The 24783-nt window shown below is 43.6% G+C and overlaps 6 protein-coding genes and 1 long non-coding RNA gene across 13 annotated transcripts in view; 1 reads left to right on the top strand and 6 right to left on the bottom strand.

The window, feature by feature from the left end:
• The window catches only part of LOC6631787 (solute carrier family 41 member 2), a 32213-nt gene extending 26937 nt beyond the window's left edge, over positions 1 to 5276 (bottom strand). The window contains exons 1-2 of one of the 5 annotated variants that reach the window (XM_002055678.4): positions 5116 to 5274; positions 3033 to 3147 (exon numbers count right to left, since the gene is read on the bottom strand). In XM_002055678.4, coding sequence (XP_002055714.2) covers positions 3033 to 3105 — 73 coding nt within the window. In that variant the 5' untranslated portion in view covers positions 3106 to 3147; positions 5116 to 5274. Of the gene's footprint in view, positions 1 to 933; positions 1249 to 3032; positions 3184 to 3530; positions 3578 to 5115 lie in introns of those variants that run through there. The other 4 variants (XM_015170839.3, XM_032439571.2, XM_070211363.1 and 1 more) reach the window with 4 other exon arrangements.
• Positions 5277 to 5767: 491 nt separating this feature from the next.
• On the top strand, positions 5768 to 10788 carry otu (ovarian tumor). 2 transcript variants are annotated; one of them, XM_002055681.4, is made up of 9 exons: positions 5768 to 6043; positions 6765 to 7019; positions 7218 to 7315; positions 7372 to 7526; positions 7589 to 8017; positions 8088 to 8224; positions 8364 to 8495; positions 8613 to 10019; positions 10108 to 10788. In XM_002055681.4, the coding sequence occupies exons 2-9, from the start codon at positions 6798 to 6800 to the stop codon at positions 10243 to 10245; spliced, it is 2718 nt and encodes a 905-aa protein (XP_002055717.2). In that variant the 5' UTR covers positions 5768 to 6043; positions 6765 to 6797; the 3' UTR covers positions 10246 to 10788. The 2 variants fall into 2 exon arrangements, with proteins under 2 accessions (XP_002055717.2, XP_015026726.1); XM_015171240.3 differs by lacking the exon at positions 8364 to 8495.
• An 85-nt stretch (positions 10789 to 10873) lies between these two features.
• On the bottom strand, positions 10874 to 11837 carry LOC138911794 (uncharacterized). The gene is made up of 3 exons (XR_011417442.1): positions 11558 to 11837; positions 11151 to 11490; positions 10874 to 11087 (listed from the first exon to the last, which is right to left on the bottom strand). It is a non-coding gene; the product is annotated as an uncharacterized lncRNA (long non-coding RNA).
• A 1388-nt stretch (positions 11838 to 13225) lies between these two features.
• Cp38 (Chorion protein 38) lies at positions 13226 to 14558 on the bottom strand. The gene is made up of 2 exons (XM_002055683.3): positions 14439 to 14558; positions 13226 to 14247 (listed from the first exon to the last, which is right to left on the bottom strand). The coding sequence occupies exons 1-2, from the start codon at positions 14481 to 14483 to the stop codon at positions 13378 to 13380; spliced, it is 915 nt and encodes a 304-aa protein (XP_002055719.3). The 5' UTR covers positions 14484 to 14558; the 3' UTR covers positions 13226 to 13377.
• Positions 14559 to 16652: 2094 nt separating this feature from the next.
• Positions 16653 to 17906, bottom strand: Cp36 (Chorion protein 36). The gene is made up of 2 exons (XM_002055684.4): positions 17753 to 17906; positions 16653 to 17642 (listed from the first exon to the last, which is right to left on the bottom strand). Exons 1-2 carry the CDS (start codon positions 17798 to 17800, stop codon positions 16806 to 16808), a joined length of 885 nt encoding a protein of 294 aa, XP_002055720.1. The 5' UTR covers positions 17801 to 17906; the 3' UTR covers positions 16653 to 16805.
• A 1096-nt stretch (positions 17907 to 19002) lies between these two features.
• On the bottom strand, positions 19003 to 20451 carry Cp7Fc (Chorion protein c at 7F). The gene is made up of 2 exons (XM_002055685.4): positions 20292 to 20451; positions 19003 to 20235 (listed from the first exon to the last, which is right to left on the bottom strand). The coding sequence occupies exons 1-2, from the start codon at positions 20376 to 20378 to the stop codon at positions 19096 to 19098; spliced, it is 1227 nt and encodes a 408-aa protein (XP_002055721.2). The 5' UTR covers positions 20379 to 20451; the 3' UTR covers positions 19003 to 19095.
• A 1445-nt stretch (positions 20452 to 21896) lies between these two features.
• On the bottom strand, positions 21897 to 24349 carry Cp7Fb (Chorion protein b at 7F). Of its 2 annotated transcripts, XM_015170838.3 has the most exons (3): positions 23898 to 24343; positions 23772 to 23832; positions 21897 to 22282 (listed from the first exon to the last, which is right to left on the bottom strand). In XM_015170838.3, the coding sequence occupies exons 1-3, from the start codon at positions 24247 to 24249 to the stop codon at positions 22240 to 22242; spliced, it is 456 nt and encodes a 151-aa protein (XP_015026324.1). In that variant the 5' UTR covers positions 24250 to 24343; the 3' UTR covers positions 21897 to 22239. The 2 variants fall into 2 exon arrangements, with proteins under 2 accessions (XP_015026324.1, XP_002055722.1); XM_002055686.4 differs by lacking the exon at positions 21897 to 22282 and having other exon boundaries at positions 22325 to 23832; positions 23898 to 24349.
• Between the last annotated feature and the right edge of the window lie 434 nt (positions 24350 to 24783).

Below are 24783 nucleotides of genomic sequence, written 5' to 3'. Positions count from 1 at the left end.
TAGAAATGCTCTGAAGCCATACGAAAGGTTCAAGAAACGTGCTTGGTTAACCGCAGTTAAGGTTTTCGTTTGATTGGGAAATTAAACCAAAACACAACATTTTTATATATATTATATAATATATAATATAAATCATGTGTAACATAGATCATAAGTTGGCCGAGTTTTCACTAATTTTAAATCCTTGAGGCGTGTTTTCGTTTTAGCTCTAAGCCTTATCATTTCTTAATAAGAACCAAAACAGAGTGCACCTTTCATATTATATATAAGTATACACTTGTTTATATATATATGTATATATACATATTTGTATGCGACTAGTTTGGACAGCTTGAAGGTGCTTCCGCTTAACGTGCGGACTAATCTTAGATGCTGGCAAATAAACTTTATCAGCAACTCAAGTGTTTTACTTCGATAAAGGAAAAAACAAGAGCGTTTCTCTATGATTACTCGCTCACGGTGAACAACCGCTAAAGCGAACTAATATATAATATACCAATATATGCAACACGTTCGTAAACCAAACCAGTTCGCACCCGCAACTCAAACCTTGGTTCATGAATGTGTCAAACTCGGTTCACAAAGCGAACCTCAAGGCAGGGACCTGGTTCGAACCGTGAACTAACCGAACTAATGAATAATTGTATTTGGATGTGCAACCCTGAAAGACATGGAACTACCCACGAAAACGGCCTCTTATCAAAAACGGAGTCTTATACTCTTCCAATTACAATTATACTTATATTGAGAAAAATATTGTTGCTTAGTTTGAAATAGACTTGTGTTTATTCCTTTAAAAAAAAAAAAGTAAACCATGAGAAAATTGTTTTCGAATTGCAGCACAGTTTCGATGCCATATATGTTACGGAATGTATTTGCAACATATTGATGCGGCATTGTTTTTGCAAGCATTTGGAATGTTTCGGAACGTACCTGGCTCGCGCTCATCATCGCTGCTGGTAATATCATCGCTGCTCAGCAGCAGGGCATAGTCGGAATTTCTTTCACGCCGGCGACCACGATTAGGACTGCGACCCCGACCTCGACCGCGACTCCGGCCGCCCAGCAGCAGCCCCTCGCACTGCAACAGCCTTTCCATTGTGCGGGGAGGTGCGGAGTGCGGTACGGCGGATTCACTTGTTTTGGAATGACTTGGACTCGAGAATATTATTGCGACATTTTAGCGGGCACCAAGCAGAGCGACCAGCAATCATTCAAAAGTTGATTCATCCGCAAACGTTGACTATGTGGCGCTATCTGAGCTAATTTAATGTTAACTGCGGCTTCGTCTGCGGCTGCGGCTGTGGCTGTGGCCGTCTCTCAGCAGTAAATATTACTGTTGTTGGGTAGCTACTGTTTAATCTGTTTCTTCCATGCATACACAAACAAACAAACACACACACACACTCACTCACACACTTTACTGGCTGGGCGCTCTCAATATATATTCTCAACGTATTTCACCTATTAGCACTAATACTTATGCGCACGTAAACGCAGGGCAAGGCAACTGGCCAACTGTCAACAGCTGAGCGTCAAAAGCCAAACTGCTCTGTCAAAATGTCAACAGCGCTGCGTCCGAGCAGCATAGCATCCAGCAAGAACAACAACAACAACAACAACGTAATTAATAAGAGCAACACCCAAATGAAGACCATGTGCATAGCTCTATTCGATTGTTCCAACCGCACAATGTTTTAGGTTCGGGTTCAGCGAGTTGATGAATTTAAGCTAGTGCAAATTGAAATTCAAATTGTTTAAAATGTCATTTGGTGAAAAATACTCAAGCATAGTTATATACGGTTTGTCTTCAATTCGAACAATAAAAATTGATATTTTGAAAGTTAAGTTTTAATTCAATTTAACTTTGTAGGGATAGGAAAAGAAAATTTGTTCAAGAACATCAAAAATCATTTTACCCAAAAAGTATCTGTATAAATTTGTTATTCTTCGAGCACACGATAAAATAATAAATATGTGCATATGAAAATACTTTGGCTTTTAAAAAACTGTCACATATTTTAAAGAGTCATAAACCATTGATAAGCATCGAAATCAAGATATTAGCATGGCAGGTGTCATATAATCATATTTTAAGCTCAATTAACGCGTCGCACTGTGAATGGCACAGGGAGGTAAATATTGAAACACCTGTCATGGTATTGACGTCACAAAGAAGTCATAAGAAAACGAAGAAGCAATAGTGAAACGCCTTTGCGATTTATGAGTAAATCGAAATATTTGCGATAATCATAGTTTCGTGTGCGAGCGACTCGCGCGCGCGTGCAAGCCCTTGAGAGAGCTGGAGCACAAATGAATTAAAACGCAGGTCGATTCGCAGTGCACTTGAATCAGCTACAAAATAGTAAACACAATAATGACGCAGGTGACAAAAGAACACTTTAGACAATCTCTCTCCCTCCCACACACACACACACAAACACACACGCAGACACACACAAACACGCAAGCGCCGGCCACTTGAACAGCTGTGCTGGTGCCCGTTATGCGCCGGTGCGCCGACAGCGACCGCGACCGCGACGCAGACGGCGACAGCAAAGCGAATAGCCGACAATGGCAATGATTGGAGGGCCGCCGGTGTGCCTAATGTTTGGTAAACAGTTTTGCAACAACAACAACAACAACAACAGCAGCAAAAACGGCAACAAATGTTACTAGGCCAAGCTGCCAGCCATTGAAGAAAAATATAATTGCCAGCATACAGATAAGTATAAATAATTGTAAAAATTAATAATTACAAGCAAATAATTAAATACGTATTGTTTAGGTGTGATGGTGTAATGCATGTAATATATTTTAATTAGCATTCATTAAAATATGTATGTATATACTGCAGTGAGAAGGCGAAAACAAAATAAAAAGCAAACTAACTGAAAGCCAAAACAAATGTAATTAAAGCATTAATTTAAATAGAATGAAATTTGTTAATGTGGCAAATGCAACTAAAACTAAATACGTGTCTATAAATAAAAAGGATAGCAAATAATATAACTGTGTTATAAATAGCTTACGTATGGGCCTGCGACGCATTCTGGACGCACTATTCTCGCCGCCACTGTTCATGTTGCTGTTCATCGGCTTCATGATGCCTGCCCTCGGTTACGTAGTGGACGACGACGATAACAACTGACAAGTGGGCGTAAATTTTGCAAAGAAAATATGTAATAAGATAAGAACCAAAAGAAAAAATGTATGTATGTATGTATGTATGTAGTAATTCCAAAGCAAAATTAAGACAAAGCCTATTTTGTACAGGCGTACAGTTCGGGCTATAAAACGCACACCAACACATAAGCTCAATAAGAATCAGCTGTAGAGGAGCATTTGTTCAGATAAACCAGGCCCAATATACTGGCCACGCACTGTTCACTAACAACTCGCGAACATCGACAGCGACAGCCGGAATACATTTAAACCGGTTAAAGCAGCAGCGACGCCAACTGCGATTGCGGCTATGTTTATTGCTGCTTTTCTAGTAAGCATACACATTCAAATTGAACAAATTTTACCTTTCCTGCTGACGCGACAAGTTTCAATGTTGAACGGCAACTGAAAACTAAAGGCAAAATCTGGCGCCGATCGGCAAAGAGCGAAGAACAGCAGCAGACACAAAAGACAATAATAACAAATGCCAAAAGGAAGGGAAATTTATCGTAAGAGCGAAAGAGAGAAAGAGAGCAAAAGCATAAAAAGCACAAAACCAAAACCAGAACCAGCTCCCCCAAACACTATTTCGCGCCCGAATAATGGCACATCCATACAGAGCGGCGAGACGGGGATATAGGACGTCTCACTGGCATGAACTTATCATAGCGGTAACAGACAGATAAGATATACATATGTATGTATGTATGTATATATGCACGTGTGCAGGACAGTTACAGCTGCGATAATTGTTGATAAGGCCAAATATGCTTTCGTTCAATCAACTATCATTTGCCAGCAGGCAAGAGTTACTGAAAAAAGAGACTATCCAGAGAAAGAGTTAGAGTGCCAGGCTCGCAGTCGCACGTAACGTCTGTGTGTGTGTGTGTGTGTGTGTGTGTAAGGCTTTGCGAATGTTGGCGAAATCGCTAGCCGAAGCCCATGGCATTGACACAGTCAGTTGACCTTAACACCTCACGATAATCGTTTTGATAAGGCATACACACATACATATGCAAGCAAATGAATACAGCTGAACTTGGCCCATTTTTCGATAAGTACTTGCACAGCTACACTCAAACATACAAATGTTTAATGAACAAATACAAAAACAAAAGGAAGAAAGGTGGCAAGCAAGAGAACAAGCGAATTCGAATTTCATTCATTGGAAAAATAAAGCACAACGAATGCCGCTCAATTTGTACATGTGTGTGTGTGTGTGAGCACATGGCGCGCACACATGTACACGCAGACGGTGCTAAACTGTCGCCGCCGTCTAAAAAACGAGAATTCCGAAACGGTTTTGAGGATTTCCCCGATTGTCTGCCTCATTTGATTAACCGTTTATTGATTTCATATTTGACAAATCACAGACACACCACACGCACACACACACACACACACACACCAACAACACCCGCACACAGGCATAACACGTGCAAGTTACACAAACCTTGCCTGTTGTTTTCTTCGTTTTATATTGATTTTTACCAACAGGGGCGGAATGTAAGGTGAAAAGGAACGTGGGAAAATAGCTGCACATTGCAGCTGACAGTGCAACGATGACGCGCGGGTGGATAGCCTTTTTACTAAATTTCATAATCAAATGAAATACTCACGAGTTTAGCACGCACCCGGACCACTAAGTGTGTGTAAACAATTATTGTTGGTTGCAATGGCACGTGTTATATTAGCTGATTTGAATTGGGTGATTTATTGCATTTGACTGTTTGTTGTTGTTTTGTTTGTTTTGTTGGTTATGTTAGGCTTCATATTTTTTCTAGACAAAAAAACAAAAGTATTGCCGCTAAATGTGTGCATGAAGAGATGGCAACACAATGAAACATTGACAGATAGAGAGGCACTTGAACACCAAACAAAAAAGTACACTTACTAGATAAAGAAATCAACAAAAATAACAACATTTAACAATTTCAAAAGAGCACTCACATCTCTTCCAGACAACTTTAGTCGCGGTAACAGCGCGAACTTGAAGTTTACTCGCTTCATTGACTTACAATTTCAAACTGAAGCAGCAGCAACAACAACGATGAAAAGCGTAGACGGCGACGGCGACGGCGACGGCGACACTTTCCACCCCATTCTGTATACAAGGGACAACAACAAGAACAATATGCAAAATCAAAAAGGCGCTTTCATTTGCGATGTGCATATGAAAGCAAGCACGACAACTCATCGATAACTAATTTATCGATGATATTTGAAATGTTCTTACACGTTCTGCTGACAAATATGTGTATTCGAATATGTTCTTAATGTCCCTTGGGATTGTCAGCTCACGCCAAATGAAAAAAAACCGTTATTATTCTCCCAACAAAAAACTTTTTTACAAATGAAAATTCTGTGAAATGAATAAGTAAATAAACGCGTTTGACAGCCGTTTAGTAAAGAGTTGACTGATTTCACGCATAACTATCAATTATACATTTTGAAAACAACGGCTGTTCGAATTCGAATTCGGTGAAGATTCTGGCATCCTTGTCGTTACAAAGTATCGATAAGGTATGTTGATTCAAAATCGATACTCATTTGATCCTCATAGCAGCCAGCAATTCTTGGAGTATAGTCTTGATTTAAAAAGAAGACTAGATTTGTTTAAGCTCGCAAATAGGACACAGTGTATTAAGTGCCGGACAAGGGATAACAGCAAAAAACACTCGTTTGTCTTGTTTTTAATATTTTCTTCGTTTTTTAAATATCTGTGTACACATGTACATATATTTTGCTCGCTTTCTTTACGTGTGTGTTGCCCCTGGCCCCCGCCGCATTTGATTTTGCTGGCAAGTGAACAATTGAAAATTTTGTGTTTTTTCCAACTATTTCGAGTCTATAATCAATTTGCGTCTGCAGATTGTGGGTAAGTAAGCTTTTAGTTAATGTTATTTGTACACTCCTTATAGTTATGGTCAATACCTATTAGTTGCATACCATATATGTATGTATATACCTACATTAATATATGTATGTAAGTACTAAGATACATACAAATGTACATCCATAGCTGAGACTTTTCTGCTTTCGCAATAAACACTGAGCGCAGCACGCACCGAATGCCATGCATACATACACACAGTTGCATATGTATTCATGTATACACACAAAGGCGATGAGCGCGTACGACAAAAAGTAACGGTGCTTTTCGGTTTGAGCGTTCGTTGCACCAGCCGCATTGACTCGCCATGCGAATAGAGCAGAAACAATAAATACATAGCTGTGCAAAGTGAACGACCAACAAATTTAAAGATGGCGGCGTTCATCAATTTAAACGAACACGATAAAGTGAACACACAGAAATAAGAAACTAGAACGGTAGCTAGAGGTGGGAGCGTGTTCAATTTTTATCATTATCAATACATATGTATATGTATGTATATCATGTATTTTGGGTATTAACAACAAAAATATTGCATGCAAGTGCATGCATTAAATTGATAACTAATGTTATTCGTTTTATTTTATTAGCTAATAAAACATTTTAATTTTTGTGTCCTTGTAATGTCGTTTTTATATTTGTGATCTCAGTCGTGTCAGTCTTTAGTATTATATCAGATAACTAAGTGGAATTTTGTTAAATGCAGCACTTATCGTACATTGCCCAACTGGACATTACCATGATGCTGAGGCGCCCGATTACCTCCGGCAGCCGGCAGGCGCCGGATCCGTACGATCAGTTTCTGGAGAGCCGCTGCATGTATCGCAAGCACACGGCCCGGGACGCGTCATGCCTATTCCGTGTAATAGCCGAGCAGATGTATGACACCCAGATGCTCCACTACGAGGTTCGCTTGGAGTGCGTGCGTTTCATGACGCGAAAGCGACGCATCTTCGAACAGGTAACTAACAAAAGCGGGCGGGAGAGTCAATATCTTTAATTTAAAACCGATTATAGTCTCGAAAGATATTTGCATTGGCTTTTATGATGGACAGACAACGTGGTTTTGTCCATAGATCTATAACTATTAAAGCTGTAATTGAATCTCATCAAAATGTTTATTATTATTATACTCTTATGTGTAACCACGTTTTCACAGCATGTGCGTGGCGATTTTGATAGCTATATGCTGGACATGGCCAAGCCCAAGACATATGGTACCATGCTGGAGCTGCGCGCCTTGTGCTGCATGTACCGGTGAGTAATTCGCAGAAGTCAGAAAATGAGCTGTAAATTAATTTGTATGCTTTTAGCCGCAATGTCATCTTGTTTGAGCCATTCAATTTGGGCACCGCAGTTACCTATAACGAGCGCTATCAGGATAATTTTCGTGTGTTCTACACGAATGAGTTTCATTTTGATTCTGTTTACACACTGGACTACATTGAAACGGCGGCAATAAGCCAGTGTTAGTTGCTTCTTATTCTAATGTTAAAGAACGTATTGATTACGGGCTTAAATATATTACAGCAATCAGCTTTAAACTGCTTTATAAGATGCTCTTCAAGCTGCCTGACGTGAATTTTGCGGTTGAATCGATGTTGCATCCGCAAACGTTCGATTGGGGCAATTACGAGGTGGAGCTCGATGCGAGGGGCTACTTTGTGCGCATTATCTGCTGCGATGGACGCACTTTTTCGCTTGATCTGCCCGAGAATACAAAGTGTATACTCGAGAACTACAAGCTTTGCAATTTTCATAGCAATATCAAGCAGTTGCCACAGAAAGGTTTGGGTGGAAGGCGCTCCACATCTGTGTCTTCTGCTTCGGAGTCCCCATCTAGGCGCGATCTAAGGCTGGAACTGCCGTCGAACACCATAATAACTAGCGAGAGTACAGAGGTGCTGCACATGTGTCCGAATCCCACGAACTCTTGTGTGCGTCAGCTTCTAGATGATGGTAAGCAAATGTATACAGATATGTACAGATATATAGACTCTAAAATGTAATGGCTTTTATCTCTCCATAGGCATCACCCCATTTCCCTACAAGGTGGCTAAGTCCCTGGATCCCTACATGTATCGGAACATCGAGTTTGATAGCTGGAACGATCTACGCAAGGAGGCCAAGCGCTATAATGTTTACGCTAATGATTATAATTTCAAGGTGTGTACTGGGCCAAGCAAAAGTGGCAACATCGCAGCCTAGCTGATTACTGCTAACTCCATCAAAACGCATCCAGTCCAAATTCAATCCACATCCAAGTTTAATGCTTCCAATCCTGACTCCTGCTCCTCATTTTCAGGTGGGTGCCAAGTGCCGCGTGGAGCTGCTGACCGATGCCGAAAGACAATTGTACACATGCCACATTCAAAAGATAAGCGCTGATAAGTCCTACTGTGTTGTCTATGTCGAGCACTTTGGAAAGAAATTTTTGGTACGCCCCAAACCCCTCCTTGGAAGCTGCTTCAACGCGCGCAGCCCTCCCTTGCCCGAAATTTGTAATTTCCAGCAGCTTTAATTGATTTCCCGTCTATTTCGTTGTGTATACCAGGTGCCTTACGAATCATTGCATCCGGTGCCGCCGGATGAGTTCCGACCGTGGGCGGTGCCGTTCCGCTATCAGCGTCAGATGCAGCGTATGCATTTGGCCAAGTTGGGTCAAAAGCCCAAGCCCAGGTGGAAGAAGGCCAAGCTGTATGATGTGGCCAATTACTTTGAGGCAAGCAAGTGCGAAGTTTTGCAGTATCTGCAGCTAGACACCTGTTACGGTTGTCCTCCATTATACAATGAGCATGGAAGTCTGCAACAACAGCAGCAGTCGCAGCAACAGGTTGAGGTTAATGAGTCGGCGGAGTTGGAGCAACAACCGCGGGAGCAGCGCTTCCAGCCACGCGACAAGCATTCACGTCTTCAGCAGCAGCAGCAGCAGCAGCAGCAGCTGCTGCTGCACCCACAACAAGCACCGCCAGCTGCTAGTGCATCCTCGTTGCCGTCACCGCAACATCCAAAGGCGCCAGCTACTCAGTTTGTTAACTATATGCCCATGGGTGGGCGACCTGGTCATATTCCGCCGCCGTGGCGCGGATCGACGCTACCCATGCCAGAGGAATTTCCGGCTGGCGTCTTTCCGGGACCGCAACTGACACCCGATGGCTGTATGTTCATGCACTTTGGTGGATACGCGCCACCGCCGCCCATTTCGCTGCAACCGCCGCCCCCGCCGCCATTTGGCACAGCACCATATATGTTTGCGCCGCCACCGCCACCGGCTTCAATATTGCTGCCCTCAGTAGGCAAACGCTCTGGCTGCAGCACCAGCAGCAACAACAGCTGCACTACCAGCGCTGCTACGACCACCACTAGCAAAATTGGAACGCGCTGGAACGAGGATCAGTCAGAGCCGCGCCGTTCGCTACATGCCAATGGCGAGGATTTGCCCGCTGATTTGGGCACCTTACGTTACTTCTATAATATGGGCGTCGATATGCATATGCGCTTCTCACATTTGCTGACACCCGATGAACAGATGAGGATGTGCGCTAACAAGAATAACAACCAAAACTATCACAACACGGACCAACAACAAAAGGAAAGGAACGATGAGGCAGTTGTTCTGGCAGCGAACTCTACCCCACCGCCCTCGCCGGTGGCAGCAACTGGAAACAATTCCCCATGTGCACCCGCTACGGAGCCAAACGCAGACAAGACGCGCTCTCGTCCCAAGCGTGGTGCTTTCAACAAGGCGCGCTCCAAGCGCCCCGAACAGCTGCCCGATCTCAACAAGGATCAACATCTATCGCACGCAATGCTGCTGCCCACGCCAACTCCATCGCCCAACACCAACGGCAATCAGTTTAACTTCTATCCGACACTGCAAGCGGCGCCGCCAACCCAACAAGCATTGCCACCGCCACCGATGCCGCCGCCGATATTCTTTGCCGCCCACAAGGGTGTTCAGGTAAACTATCTTAAATATAATGAGAACAATATATTGCATATTCGACTGCATATTTATATTAATATTATTTTTTTGTTGCACTCTTTAGAATCCATATGCTTGGGGCATGGCGCCACCACCAGCAGGAATGCCGTACGAGAGGATTAACAACTATAATATAGAGGCAGGTGGAGTAAATGCACAGCAGTCTCCCTCAGCCGGCTATGGGCCACCACCGCGTCAATAAAGCGCCGCGACGCGATTTCAATTTTGTATGCAACTACCAACAACGCACTCTATATACTAAATGCTCCATATAAACATATTACATATTACATTCACACTATGTATTTAATTATAAGACAACTTCACAATTTGCATTTCATCGACTTTTAAAACTTGCTCGAACAACAATAACTAAATAACCATTCGCCGTTTTAAATTTGTATTAAATATAATTTTAAAAATATCACAGTAAACCAGTTTAATATCAGATCAAACATATAAAATCCATAGAACTATCGCATTATTTAACACGCAACATAAACAAAAACATCAACAATTTTAAATATGTCATTTATGCAATTTTATGCGATTTTATTAGCAAACAACTTCAATTTCGAGAGCAACAACAAGAAACGCATTTACAATCAATTTATTTATACATTTTTAAAAATTATTAGCTAACATATATATCTAAAATTAAAAGCGGGTTGCTTTCTTTTTTGTTTTATAACAAATTACAATGTTAAACCTCTTCACGCAACAATTTAAAGTTTACAACAAACAATACACATGTATGTATATATATACAAATTATTTAACAAAGAACTACAAAAACAAATGTAACCTTATAACGAATCAAAATCAAAATGGCCAGAGACGAAAAAAAAAGATGTACGGAAGTGTAGATTATTGGGAGAAATTTGGTAATGGTTCGTTTGTACGTGGTGTTTCGAAAGCTTTGCTGCAATATTCATTCTGTTTATCGGACTATTTTCACCAACTATTAGACTGATGAGGTAGAAACCATCATTCTCAAAAGCACACTAATGAAATCAACTTTGGAAAACCTTGCGAATTGGACTTCTGAAACGATGATGTACGAGAAAATAGTTGAAAAAGTTGTTTATATGGAATGGATGTATATACCAAGGCTGGAAACCGAACCGAACCGGTTCGAACCTGGAATGTATATATTTATTGTGGAACCATTTATGTTTTTAGCTTAAGCTAAGGTTCGATCCTGCGTTCGCAGCAGATAAGCAAAGCCAGGTACACGAACTGAACCTAAAGGTTGGGAGCTGGTTCGGTTCGTAAGCGGAACCGATGAAAACTTTTGATTGGATCTACAGCCCTGGCAGCAACATAATATGCACGGCTCTTTCTAATATTCGATTTGATGTAGGCTGCTCATAATGTTCAGAACCAGCTGGAAAAAGTGTGGAAACGCTTTTCCTGCTGTCTGGCGCTGAGCACGCATCCGAACGGGCTAAAAGGTTTTGAAAACAAAAAAAAAAAAATCACTTGACTGTTCCAGGGGCAGGCGCCACACTTACCAGGTTCCGGCCATAGCCCTGGTCAAGGAGCAGCAGCATCACAACCAGAAGCAACAATAACGAAACCATCGAGAAGAATCGCATCTTGAACGAGCCAAGTTTTTTCGTTTGCCGTCTCTTTTGCACACGTTGAACTTGTAACAGTTTTTCGTAGTGTTTCGTTTTTTACGCTTTGTATTTTTTGGGTTTTCAGTGCGCTCGGCTTTTTTGTTTTTGTGCCCGATTTATGCTTACAAACTGAAAACGTTTCACAAAAGTGTCGGATTTTTATGCTGAATTCTCAAATCGACAAATGGGCGGCGGCACCAGGCGACCTAGATCTAAAATTTTTGAGTCACATTCGATTATTGTGCTAAACTCGGTTGTTATTGTACTTTTTGTTTTTCTTATGTATATTTTGCATCTTCAATTGCTGTCATTTTTATTAGAAGGTGTAGCGAATAAAAAACGACTCGACCTCTCACAGCAGGAGGCCGCCAGATGAGTGTAATTCAAAATACAAACATTTAGCATGCAGTTTGCTTATCACGCAATGCGTTTATCATAATCAATATTGTGAGACAAGATTTGGAGTGTGTCTCGCATCAACCCATTAAGTACGTATATATTAAATAAATGTTTCTCGGTTCCCGCCGACAATCTTCCTAAATGAAACGTATCATTCAAGATCAAATGTGAATATTCAATTATAGCCGAGGCAGTGAAACACTTGCAAAAGTAAATTATTGGCTTATATGTTTTACAAAAAAACTAACTACAGAAACTAATAACATCACGTATTAAGCAATTAACTGACGTACATAAATATATATTTATAGGTAGCTATTTAAGTACTTACTTATATATTGCACTTGCAAGAAGTAAAAGAATTCTTTCTTTCGGCTCTATTGCACACTTAAATATCATTCCGTCATCTACTAAGGTTGCCAAAATTATAAGCACTATATATGAAATAAATAAGTTTCTTCTTTATTTACTCTGCATGAATGTTTTATTTTATGCGTCATATAAATAGTGCTACGATAAAATTAGAGAGAACATGCTTATGCAAAAGTTAAAAATTGTATTATTTTACAAGAAATCCTATTAACTTGTTATTAAAATAACAGTCCAGACAAATTTGTATGTTAAATTCAAAAAGGAGCTTTGGTCTGCAGTGTGACCAGAAGTCTTCATTTTTCGGTATTTAAGGTTACAGGAATAAAAAATGGCAACAATTATCATGAGAGCTGCCACCTGTGCAAAAACTATTTTGAATAAACAGATGCAAAAGATTCACTTTAGTGTAAAAAACCCGTTATAACTCATATGGTTATAGGCAGTTGAAGTTAATTAAAAATTAATTTATTTCGTACATTTTTATGCATGTACTTTTGCGAATCATTTAATTGTGATTTTTTGGTGCTAAGACTAAAAATACTAAACGCCTTGCTCAAGATGGAAACAAACAGAACAAAAAACTTGCCAGACCACATTGACTCTTACGGTATGGCAGCCTTTAAAGCTGGCGCCACGGTTTTTTTTTTATCGTTAAGTTTCAAAAAGCTACTTTACACTTTGCTTATTTCAAAATGTGGAAACAGCCTGCTGATTTTAAATATATATTATTATAAAATCAGATTATAATAGATATCTAATGAGGATAAGAAAAAATTATAACAATATGTGTTTTTTTTTTCAATATTTTTTATTTGTTTGCAATGAAACCTGCGCGCCCGCCTTGTGGGCGTCCAAGCCGTGTAAAAAACATAGTAACTAAGACCAGCCAGAGGTAGGCTGGCAGCTGGCAGCTGGATGCGCTAGCGTCGTAAGCGTTGCGCTTAGTACGACGGAGCTGAGTAGCTGGGGCCGGATTGGCCGTGACCACCGTAGCTCTGGCTACCATAGTTACCTTCACGCTCGCCGGCAATGTTGGCCAGAGCGGAGAGACCATGGTTGCCACCCTGGAGCAGCTGGTAGCCAGCGCTGGCAGCGGCATTGTCGGCACCAGAGGCGTAGGCGGGCAGAGCCTGGCCACCGGGGCCATGCTGTTGAGGACCAGACACAATGGGACCGGGCCTGTTCAGAATGTGGTGTCCATGACCCTGTCCAGCGCCGTGGGAGCCCTGGCCGTAACCCTGCTTGTTCTCATTGACGAAGTACTTCTCTGCTGGGGGCTTCACCACATTGACGAAGACAGGCTCAACCTTGACGCGACGTGGGTGGTGCTTGACGTAGACCTTGCGGAGCACGATTGCTGGGGGCTTGTGCAGCACAACTGGGGCGGGCTTGACAACCAATGGAGGATGGTTGACCAGCACCTTGGTGGGCGGGCGACGCACAATGATGGGGGCCGGACGATGGATCAGAATTTCACCCTTGTTCTGTGGGTATGTGATCGAAGAGGTAAGGGTGTTGCCCTTGGTGTTCACCGGCTTGTAGGGAATGTTCTGGTCAGAGCCATAGCTGCTCTGGCCGGCCTGGGCAACGCCCGAGGCATCAGCACCACCGGCCAAAGAGCCAGCAGCGGCGCCTTCGCCCAAACCACCAGCATGACCGAATTCACCAGCACCGCCAGCGGATGCAGCGGCTGCCGCATCGCCACCATCAGAGCTGGAGCTGTAGCTCTGCTGTCCGCCAGAGCCGTAGGCCTCCTGGCCGCCAGAGCTGTAGCCCTGTTGTCCGCCGTAGCCGTTAGCGCTGGCGCATGCCTGATAGAGAAACGGAGAAAGGGAGAGAGCGAGAGAAAGAGAAAAAGAGAGAGAGAGAGAGAGAGAAAGAAAGAGAGAAAGGCAAATGAAGTTGTGCGTTGAATTTAGTTGAGATTCGCTCAGATGTGCTGCGACTGCGGGTCATCATCGACTGGCGACTAGCCACAGATCTGGCCGTATTATTTACGTACAATTAAGCAGGCGGCTAGCGCCCAAATGAAGCTGTGTCTGTTCATCGTTTCCAGTCCCAGTTGGCAGTTCGAACTCGAGTGGCTCGTTGTGCGACCGTCTGATGTCTTCTGCTGCCTTAGTTCGGTCAGAGATTTCTTTAAATATGCTGCCATTGGACGCTTGCCCTATGGTACGTGACATTTGGCCCGGTCGGCAGCCGCTGCCGGTTAACCGCTGGTTCCGCTCCAGCCACGGCCCGTTGTTGTTGCATTTATTTTGCTATTGCCCACGCCAGCTAGCGAAACATGGCCAAATGCTGATTGCTCGCACGCATCTCGTCGCGCATATCTCGGCGTGTTATATAGAAAACAATAACAAATATTAACCGGCCAACAATCCGCAGCTCCCATCTCGTGCATCGTGCCCTGACACATAAGCCATATCGAGGTTTTTCAGACCAACAAGCAACCGACTGTCTGCGGAGATTGCGATTGCCAAATGGCTGTCAACAGTTCCGCATTGAAAGCTCCATGCGATTCGATTGTCGCTCCAATTGCTCTGCTCTAGATCTCTGCCGCATTGTAAGTACCAAAGCCGAGGCCCAGCTCCTTTAAGACGTGGGCGTTAAAATCTGGATAAATTATGTAGCTACTAATTAAATTGTTCTATGATGTTTGTCAAATGTTTTCACACTACACTGAAAACAATTGCATTACGGTTGAGTAAATTTCCATAATTTAATGTACATTTCATTCATGTTTCACAACTATATCCAATTAATCTGCAGAGGCTGATTATTCGTATTCTTATTTGTACTCAAATCCCTTGAAATCAAAGGTGGCATACACTGAAAAAAAATGAGTTGCTGACAATTCCGAGAAAGTGACTAATACAAATTGATGTTCAGTTTTGTTTTAATTAAAGTAGAGGCTTCGCTAGTCTAGACAAGCTTCCCGTGGATAAGACAGACATTAAAATTAATTAAATTTATTTAATTAATTGCTAATATATAAAAGAGAACAATGTTGACAGTTTTATGTGATAGTCATCTCTATTTTCCAACTACTTATATTAATACAAATTTGTATAAAGTTAGAGAGTTTGGATTTATAACAGCTGCCAAATAACGATTGGGCGCTTCGAGTCATAAATGGGTAAAAAATATAAAAATACGTATATAGATTATTATCGATTATCTATTCAGCTTGGGTTACCATTTAAGTTATTCCTATGTATATAATATATATAACAAGAAGTTAAAACAGCTTGCAGACTCGATGAATAGTTAAGCGATTCAGATTGGGGCATATAAATGAATAAAGAACTGGGCTCGAATCCTCGGCTAGTATATTGATGTGAGTCCGTTATAGTTCGTTATCTAAGAGTTTTAGCTTATATCCAACATAAGGGATTATCTATAAAATATCGCAAATTAAAGTATTTGTCTAAATATATTATAGACTAACATTTCTTGGAATAGGAGAAAGCAGCTTGTTAAAGAGTTTGTCTTTCCAGCTCAGATCAAAGGCAGATCGAAAACTTTCTGTTCATTTGGAAAGCACCAAAAACGCAATTCTCTTTTTTGAAAAAAAAAACCTATTCCTTAGTATTATTATCATATTCCCATTCATATTGTACAACTGATCATATGTGCAGCTAAAGTTTTCAACTCTAGCAAGAGGCAGGTCGGCAAAAAAGAGGTGCTCTCTTTCTTTTAGAGACTAACTAGATTATTAGTTTCTATATCATTTTATGTAAATTATCCAATATGCTGCTGCTTGAGTTCCGCCAACACTCGACAGACATATAAATTTATATACATATATATAAATATATTTCATAATTGTAATTTCGTAACCAGCAAACGGCAGCAGAATTTCTAAAGTTGTCACAGAAAGAGATCTTAAATAAAGTGCTGAACAGTCAAATAGTGTCAAGTGTTCAGTTCGGCCTTTGATCTTGGCCCCCTTTGCTGTCTATGTTGTCAATATGTTTAGGTGCATATATGCACAGATTGCAAAATAAGTAATCAAAATCTAGAAAATGATAATAATGATATGGTACGATCTACGCAATTACGCCCACCCTAAGCATTCTCATGTGCTGCATAAAAGTACATGTTATTAACACGCGACAGGTAAGTATTATAAATTGTATGTTGGGGAAAACTCAATGCGAATGATAGAGTCATATGCTAGATGGGAGAGGCGTGGCAGTACAGTAAACACAATATCTATAGGTATTTTGGGCTTTTTTTTTTTTTTTTATTTGCATTTAGAAAAAAAAAAACAAAGTTGTTAATTTAAACACCCTTCAGCTGGGCTCTGGACTGCTCGACTGCTGTGCTGGCAGCGACAGCAGCTGCAAGTGCCGAGATTGCATCTGGCTTAGTAGCTGGGGGAGCCATAGGGAGCTGGGCTGGCGTAGAGGGGGGTTTCAGCGCCGGCGGCATAGCTATCGGAACTGGGACCGGAGTTGCCAGCGCCGGAGCTGCCAGAGTTGCCATATGACTGAGGTTGGCTGTAGGCCTGAGGCTGGTTGTAAGCCTGGGGCTGGCCATAGGACTGAGGCTGGCTGTAGACGGGCGCAACGACTGGGGCCAATGGGGCCTCGATTTTCTTGCCCGGCTTGTAGACCTTGACGTAGACGGGGTTAAGGCTCAGTGGTGTGGGCACCTTGTTGATCACCTCCTGTTGGTAGATGACCGAGGGCTTGATCTTGTAGATGACAGGATTGCCGCGCACCACGGTCGGTGGGCCGCTGTTCACATGGGCGGGTGGTGCGCCGGGCTGGTGCACAATGATTGGCGGCAGGGGTTGGGTGGCGATCACCTGATGGTTGTTGTGGCCCGATGGCACCAACAGGGAACGGAACAGATGCTGATCGACAAACTGGGGCGACACCACATTGATCTTGCCCTGACGAATGTTGCTAGCCAGATTGGTCTCAGCCAGCGATTCGGCAATATCCTCGGAGTTCTTCAGCTTCTGGTAGGTGGGATTGTTGTTCAGTGCCTGCAGCTGAGCCTGGACGCGTCCCAGACGACGTGCCTCCTCCGGCGATGGCTGAATCTCAGCCTGTGCCGTCAGCTGATTGGCTGATGGCTGTGAGCCGCCGGTCGCAGCATTCACATACTCCTCCAAGCCTTCCGATGGACCACCGGGCAGATACTGTATCTGACGGCCAGCACCCCTACCTGGCGAACCGTAATTAGCGCTCACCAGCTACAGAACAGAATAGAACAGAATTTTGATTGACATGATTAGTCGCCTGTTGGCGGAAATTATCGGAGATCAGTGTCGTGGTGTGTCGTGTTGGCCACAGGTTAACGTACCGGTGCGGCGGCGACGGCGAAAAGCCCAAACCAGAGACCAAGTTGCATTTTGTGTGGATGCGTGATGTGTCAGCACTCAGATGTCTACTGCTCGTTGGATGGCCACGGTGCTAGCTCTTTATAGCGGCCTATGGCACCGTTGGGCCGCATTTATATCGCGCTCACGTTGCCGACACCGCCACGGCCCCGGCTACGTGATCTTTGCGATGCCATTGCCACCGATTTACATTTCCGATTTGCAAATTTTTGTCGCACTGCAGCGACGACGACGACGACAATGTCTTCTGACTCTCTTGTTCTTGTTGCACTTCTCAAGATCTCTGTCTGTCTGCGCTCGTGCTTCTATCTGGTGCGGTTGTTTGTGCTGCCCAGCACCAGTCTTGGACTCGCTACAGTCCCAGAGCATCAGCAGTGCCGACAATGCTCTGCATAGATGTGGATGTGGATAGCCAACAATTGAGCCAACTTCAAGTGACAAAACCTACTCAGAAATCTTATCAACAACAGCTTGGACTTATCATGCTCATGCTAAATTTAAATCACTTTAATAATCTCAAATATGAAATGCCAGCGGAATCTGAGTTCTACTCGGATAACATATTTTAGACTTTGCCAAACATTCTTAAGAATGAGGAAAAACGAAAAAAAAAAGACAATATTCCTGTGTAGAAAAGAAGTGATTAATCTGAACTAAGCGCAAAAGCCATTAATGCTTATCCACAAATTGGCACATGATCTCTCTCATATGTCATTTTTGGCTTGGAAGTTATCTGTGCTAAGAACCTCAAATTACAAATTACAGTTAAGCGCTTTGATATATATCATATGGCTATCTTAACTTACTCAGCTATAAATATATTTGTAGCAGCATTTATTACAATTCATATAATTATTATATTATCATACATTCACTTTGAAAAACGAAAATCCATGTCTTCTACGCACACGCACACAGCTCATGGACGCTGACGCCTGGCAAAATTTCAAGCAGTGCGTAGAGAAAACAAGCAGGGCACACCGAGCATGCACTAATACATGTGCGTTTACCAATACACGTGCGTATCTATCGAAATCAACGCACCGAACTAACAAAGTTGATTGCTTACTAAAGCTAAACTAAAATGCGCCACAAATTTGCTGAAGCTGGCAACTCAATTACGTGATTTCTTAGCTTTATAATGAATTGTTAAATTCAGCCCAAGGCGAACATAGCGCGAGTGTAAGAGATTGATTTTAAAGATAGCTGAGACTTAATTTGTATTTGTTTTGGCGTTTATTAAATGCAAATTATTATTAAGTTAGTAGCTAAATTAATTTAGTTAGACCCTGTGTATTAAGTAAATTCAGAGTCCGCGCTTATAAAGCAAATAGGTCAGATCGCGCGTGGGTCGACTGCCGTAGTCATTGAAGGCTGACTTAAACGGCAGCTGCCTGTCCAGATCATCACGCCGCGACCCACTCGAGCTGGGCGACATGGCTGATGTGGGCGCTGTCTGAGATTGCGACGTATGCAACGTGTCCTCGCTGGAGCTAATAAAGCTTGGACCAGATGGCGCCGACTGAGCTTGCGCTGGATTTGGCCTGTAGCGTTGACGCTGTGGACTACGCGGCTCGTCAGCGTGTGTGTGCTGGGGGTGTGTGTGCTGGGTGTGTGTGTGTGTATGTGTGTGTGTGTGCTGTGTGTTATGCTGTGTTTGCATGCGTGGATAAGTGTGTCTGTAAACAGTGTGTGGGTTGTAGCGTGTGTTTGGCCGTGGATAGCCATGTGCATAGCGCTGATGCTGATGCTGCTGCTCTTGCTGCTGCTCCTGCTGTTGCTGGTGTGCCTGCTGCCTCAGATAGTTGTCTTTTAGGGCCATGGACTCGCCATCGAGACTTAACTGGGTGACCAAATTGGGCTGACCATAACCAGCAGCTCTGGCCAACTGATGCTGCTGCTCCTGTTCCTGCTCTTGCTGCTGTTCTTGATGCTGATGCTGTAGCTGTTGGTGTTGGTGTTGGAGTTGTTGTTGCATTCCACCTGGCCGCTCCGCGCCGGGCAGATACTCATGATGCACTTCCTCGTGCACACCGTTGGTGGTCTGATTGATGATGCGATTGTAATCATCGTTGGTGCCGCCCACCTGTAGGTGAATGGCATGCTTGAAGTCATCGCCCAAATGCTTCAGCCAGAAAGCATCGTTCACATCGCCGGTGGTATAGATACGTGTCGTCTGGCCGCTCTTGGGTCTGCCAACACCGGCGCTGGTGGCGGCCAGCACATCGACAACGTCATAGAAGCCGCCGTCTGTGCCCGGTTTCGGCGTGACCGCATTATCCTCCAAGTCTTTATTCAACTCCTCAACGCGAGCCGCCTTCTTCAGATCACCACCAACAACCACATCAGCAACGGTGCTGGGGCGGATTGTGGTGCTGCTGCTTGGACTGCTACTGCTGGGACTGCTGGAACTGCTGGGACTGATGCTCGTGGTGTCGTTCTGGTTCTGTTGGATGATGGGCTTAGTTCGTTGGCCCGTCTCGAGGCGAGATTTGAACTCACCTGCGCTATTGCCAGCGGTGCCAATGCCAATAACATTATGGCCATTAGCAGCAGCGGCAGCCAAACAGAGTTGGCAGGCGCGCCCATTCTGTAAATGCTTGATGTATGATGTGCTCCAACGGCTGTCCAACTGAACCCAGCGCCCACAATGAACTGGACTTAAATAGTCGATTGCAGCTGCATGCAGTTTTGCCACGAGCCGTCGCCCAGCGCGCGCACAGACGTGATCTATGCCCCGATATCAGATGCATCATCAACATCATCGCTGTCAACCTTGCTTGATCTTGATGCGTCAGCCGGCCGAGGGTCATCAAAATTGTTAGCACTGGCCAAGTCTCAATGGGCGCGTACGGTCATTGTGACCCATAATTCAGCAAATGAGACCAGTTGTGATTCCTAAACGAACGTAGCCAACGCACTTTGTCATTGATGAGCGCCCAACATGGCGGTCATTTCCGGCTGCCAGCTTTTGGCGGCAACTGTACTCAGCGTACGCTAAGAAAATATGCAAATATACTTGGATTTTGATTTTTTGAAATCGAAGACGATGAACGATTTTATATTCTTTGGCACAATTTATAAATGTTCTCCCGAGTAGTGGAAATTTTGAGGCTTGAGAAGGCATTGAATGCCTACAAGTTGGTAAATGTTTACCCAATTATAATTGTTAATCATAAGCAGACAACCATCAATGAATCTGTCAGTTAAATGCAATATAAAGAACGCTGCGCAGCATTAAGATAGATATATGCCAGGCAGCTGGTCGAATTCTCGAACTTTCTTTGCTTTTGCAAAATTTGTGGCACGCAAAATTAAATTGCTGCTCGTCTAAACGAATGGAATGTAAATGGTATGCAATTGAGAATTCTACAAGTGCATGACAATTTTTCGCAGCCAGTAAAAGTAGTAGAATATAATCTACTAGAGCACGACAAGGCAAATTTGATCAGAATTTCGCTTTTCGAACGAAACGATGCAATTGCGAGCAATTGTGACTTAATCGATAAATAGACTATCGATAAATTGGCCACTTCCTGTTTGAAATTGCGTCGCCATGTTGTCAAATATTTAACATCCGTTAAATTTGACACTTAAGCGAAAACATGAACGTGAATAAGAAACGAAAAATCTAGTTGAACAACAGCAAGATGTGAAAGTGCTTGTTAACCTTGATAGGAACACGAGCACGTAAGTGTGAAATGCATGTTGGAATTATGTTAAATGACGTTAAAATATATATATATTATTCTATTTTTTTTTATTACAAGCGAGGGAATTGTCAGAATTCATCAAATAATAGATTACTGCAGCCAGTTGCTATTAAAAGAGTTCAACCGAAACAGTTCGTGTTCTTGCATATTTAAGTTGTGAAGCTAGAAATGCAAAGAGCCTAATCCTCGTGTTATAGCTAAGCTAAAGTAGACATAAATATGCCATTTATTCTCCGTCTAAGTCATTCTGGCAAGTAAAAAGCACGAATTTGGGTCTGCGATTTCGAGCTGTGGAAGTAGCAGCAGTATGAAAGGTGGGTTTGTATAGTTCGTAACTAGCTTTATGCTGAACACTAATATTAATAGTTATAATATAGAAATAAATAATGCACGATTAGACATAATAAGCACAAGTTGAGCAAACATTTTATTGAATACTTTTCGAGCATAACTGAGAAGCTGACGTTGAAACGTGAACGTCAACAGAAAACGCTCCACGAACGGAATGGACATGGACGGACCGAATTATGAAAAGTGCAATATGAGAAATAAATTAAATACAATTTATATATATGCATATCGTAATACTTATATATATACATCATATATATATATATGTACAAAATATACAAGTGAAGCGGGCGCTGTTCCACTGGCCCAAATAAATGCGCGCCAATATTCGCCGGGCTCAGCAGAATTCGGGCAACTACTTGGCCCGGAACGTTGGGTCATCTGCTTTAGTAGCCGTAGCCATAGCCGCCGTCGCCGTCGCCGTAGCAGCTGCAATGAGAAGCGAATCAGAGTGTGAAAAAAACGCCACAATGATTTTCCATTTATTTTGTTATTTTTTTTTTGTTTTTTTTCGAATTTTTTTTTAAGAGTTTTTCATGTTTATTATAAACTAGCCAACTAGCATAGAAGTAAACCACAGAGTTCCCTAACAACTGCACTATATATTACAAGAGATTTATGTGCCCGCATTAGACGCGGGCTTAGCTGGGGATGGGGTTGGGGTGGCAGGTGGAGGTCGGGTGACGCCTAGAACCAGGCGCGCAGATAGTCGCTGATGGGCGGCATATTGTATGTATCCACGCTGTAGCCGTCGTGGGTGTGACTATTGTAGCCATACATCTTGGAGGGCGTTGTCGAGTAATCAGCTCGGAGCGCCGATTCGGGCTCAGTGGAGGTATCGAAGCCCCAACCGCCGAGACGACCATCGATAAGCTTCTTGAGAAAGTCGGTTGTTTGCTTCTTTTGCTCGGGCTCTGGATCCACCAGGGTGCCACCATAATGTGAATTGTTATCAACATAATCCGGATGCTGGTACACAAGGCCCGATATAATGCTGTCCAGCTGATTGTGAGCCACATGCTCCACGGGATAACCACCGCCAACGCCCAGCACGGGTCTTGCATGGGTGCGTGGACTTATCGACTGTAAATCACCGGCAAATTGCAGCGGCGTGGAGCTTTGCTCCAATGGATCTGGCACCGAGGTGGTCGACAGCAACGAGCGCAGATGCGAGTCATCCACAAATCTATACTCATTGTAGATGCCGGTCAGCGGTGAGGGTATCTGCTGTGGGTAAAAGCCCAGCGCAGCACGCTTGGCGGGAATTGAGTTAACCAGCGATGGTGGTGGCGGCAGTTCCTGTTGGTCTGCTTGCTCCGGCTGCTCTTGTTGCTCCTGCTGCTGTGACTGCTGCCGCTGATCTGGCTGCTCTGGCAGCTGTTCGGGCTGTTCGGTGCCGCCTGTGCTGCTGAACTGTGGAGCATCTTCTGTGGTTTCGGGTGGTGCAGTGGCTGTAATGGCGCCACAGCTCATATGGCACTGTCCACGCTTAAAACTGGGATTAAGCGTTTCCGGCATGAATTGTATGATCTCTGGAGCCGTTAAATCGGCGTTGGCGCGCTCCTGCTCCAGCAGATCATACTCACCCTTAATGTCACGTTTGCTCAAATGACGCCCCAAGCCCGGCCAGCGTTTGCTTTGAGCGGGCGTCTTTTTCGATTTGCGCTTGGTCTTGGTTGAGGACATCTCCTGCACCGGAACTAATCCCAACATGCGCATCTTTTGCTGCTGCTGTGGGCTTAGATCCTTGTGATACAACTTAACATAACGAGCTGGACGCTCCTGCAACAGCTGCTGGCGCATTAGGCGCTTGCGCATCAGCGAACCATGCGTGCGCAGATCACGACGACGCCGTATGGCATTGCCATTGACATTGTCATTGGCAATCGGACTCGAGTTGGACTGCTGGGCTACGTACCTTGGCTTGGCAGTGGAGCAGCTGCTGCAGCTGCAGCTGGACTTGTGCTGGGCGCGACAATCTGTGAAAAAAGTAACTCAATTAGTTCAAGTGCCTGGCATAGTCTTGGAATCGTATTGTATGCACCTGCTTTGTTGGCCGTAACGCGATCCACCTTGGCGTACAGCTTGGCTGGCTTGTTTTTGGGTGGTGTCGGTGTACGTGGCTCCTCAACGGTGAAATCAAAGCTGTAGCTTATCTTTGCCTTGGTCTGGACAGGCTTATCCACGCGATAACCGTACTCGCCGCCCTCGTACTTTTTGGGCTTGCTCGGATTGGGCACATTCAGCTGATAGCCAAGCTGTGCGGGACAGGCGCAGCCCTCCTCACCCGTATAGACGACCTGAACGGGCGTGGGTGCTGCCGCAACGTTGACCAGCAGTGCCGCTAGTACCAGCGCCGGCACCAGGGCCAACGCGATCGAGTGCATCATTAACATGGCGTGTGGATATATATTTGAATATCAAACGGTATTAAATGGTGTCTGCTTTGGTGTCTGTCGTTCTGGCTACTAGCCAAAGCTTGGCTGGTCGCATTCTTTATATCGGCTTTGCCTCCATCCAGTGCAATCTCTCACGCAGCCCCATCGACCACGTCTGGAGCGCTGTCTGTTCTGGCCAGCGGCGACGACTGTGGCTGAACTTGAACTTGAACAATGTTTTTTCTGATTGTTGTTATTGTTGTTTGCATTTCACTGCTGCTGCAGACGCTGATATTGTTGTTGTTCTTGTTGTTGTTGGTCACGCTGACCTTTTCAAATAATTTGCGCTAGCGATGTTTTCTGACAAAAGTCATGTTCCCAGCATACGTTGCTTTCAGTGCCGAATCAAGTCTTGGACTTGGGCTTAGGGGCAGTAAAATAATATTTAAATTGTTTGATTTGCAAATCACTTTGCACTGCTTTCATTTGCAAGCGCCGTTTTTGAACGTTGACCTATCGATAAATCGATATATCGATTGGTCAACCATACGC

The sequence above is a fragment of the Drosophila virilis genome, chromosome X, assembly GCF_030788295.1.
Source record: "Drosophila virilis strain 15010-1051.87 chromosome X, Dvir_AGI_RSII-ME, whole genome shotgun sequence".
NCBI lineage: Eukaryota > Metazoa > Arthropoda > Insecta > Diptera > Drosophilidae > Drosophila > Drosophila virilis.
Note: the sequence above shows the minus strand (reverse complement) of the source record. Positions and strands in the feature narration are given on the sequence as shown.

Bases quoted from the DNA above. Each gene is read 5' to 3' on its own strand.
- otu (XM_002055681.4), top strand. From the start codon at position 6,798: ATGATGCTGAGGCGCCCGATTACCTCCGGCAGCCGGCAGGCGCCGGAT. The intron at 7,316-7,371 runs GTGAGTAATTCG...GTATGCTTTTAG, and splicing joins GCCTTGTGCTGCATGTACCG to CCGCAATGTCATCTTGTTTG. The intron at 10,020-10,107 runs GTAAACTATCTT...TGCACTCTTTAG, and splicing joins CCGCCCACAAGGGTGTTCAG to AATCCATATGCTTGGGGCAT.
- Cp38 (XM_002055683.3), bottom strand. From the start codon at position 14,483: ATGAACAGACACAGCTTCATTTGGGCGCTAGCCGCCTGCTTAATT. The intron at 14,248-14,438 runs GTACGTAAATAA...TTTCTCTATCAG, and splicing joins CGCTAGCCGCCTGCTTAATT to GCATGCGCCAGCGCTAACGG.
- Cp36 (XM_002055684.4), bottom strand. From the start codon at position 17,800: ATGCAACTTGGTCTCTGGTTTGGGCTTTTCGCCGTCGCCGCCGCACCG. The intron at 17,643-17,752 runs GTACGTTAACCT...TCTGTTCTGTAG, and splicing joins TCGCCGTCGCCGCCGCACCG to CTGGTGAGCGCTAATTACGG.
- Cp7Fc (XM_002055685.4), bottom strand. From the start codon at position 20,378: ATGGGCGCGCCTGCCAACTCTGTTTGGCTGCCGCTGCTGCTAATGGCC. The intron at 20,236-20,291 runs GTGAGTTCAAAT...ATCATCCAACAG, and splicing joins CACCGCTGGCAATAGCGCAG to AACCAGAACGACACCACGAG.
- Cp7Fb (XM_002055686.4), bottom strand. From the start codon at position 24,249: ATGTTAATGATGCACTCGATCGCGTTGGCCCTGGTGCCGGCGCTGGTA. The intron at 23,833-23,897 runs GTGCATACAATA...CTTTTTTCACAG, and splicing joins CGTTACGGCCAACAAAGCAG to ATTGTCGCGCCCAGCACAAG.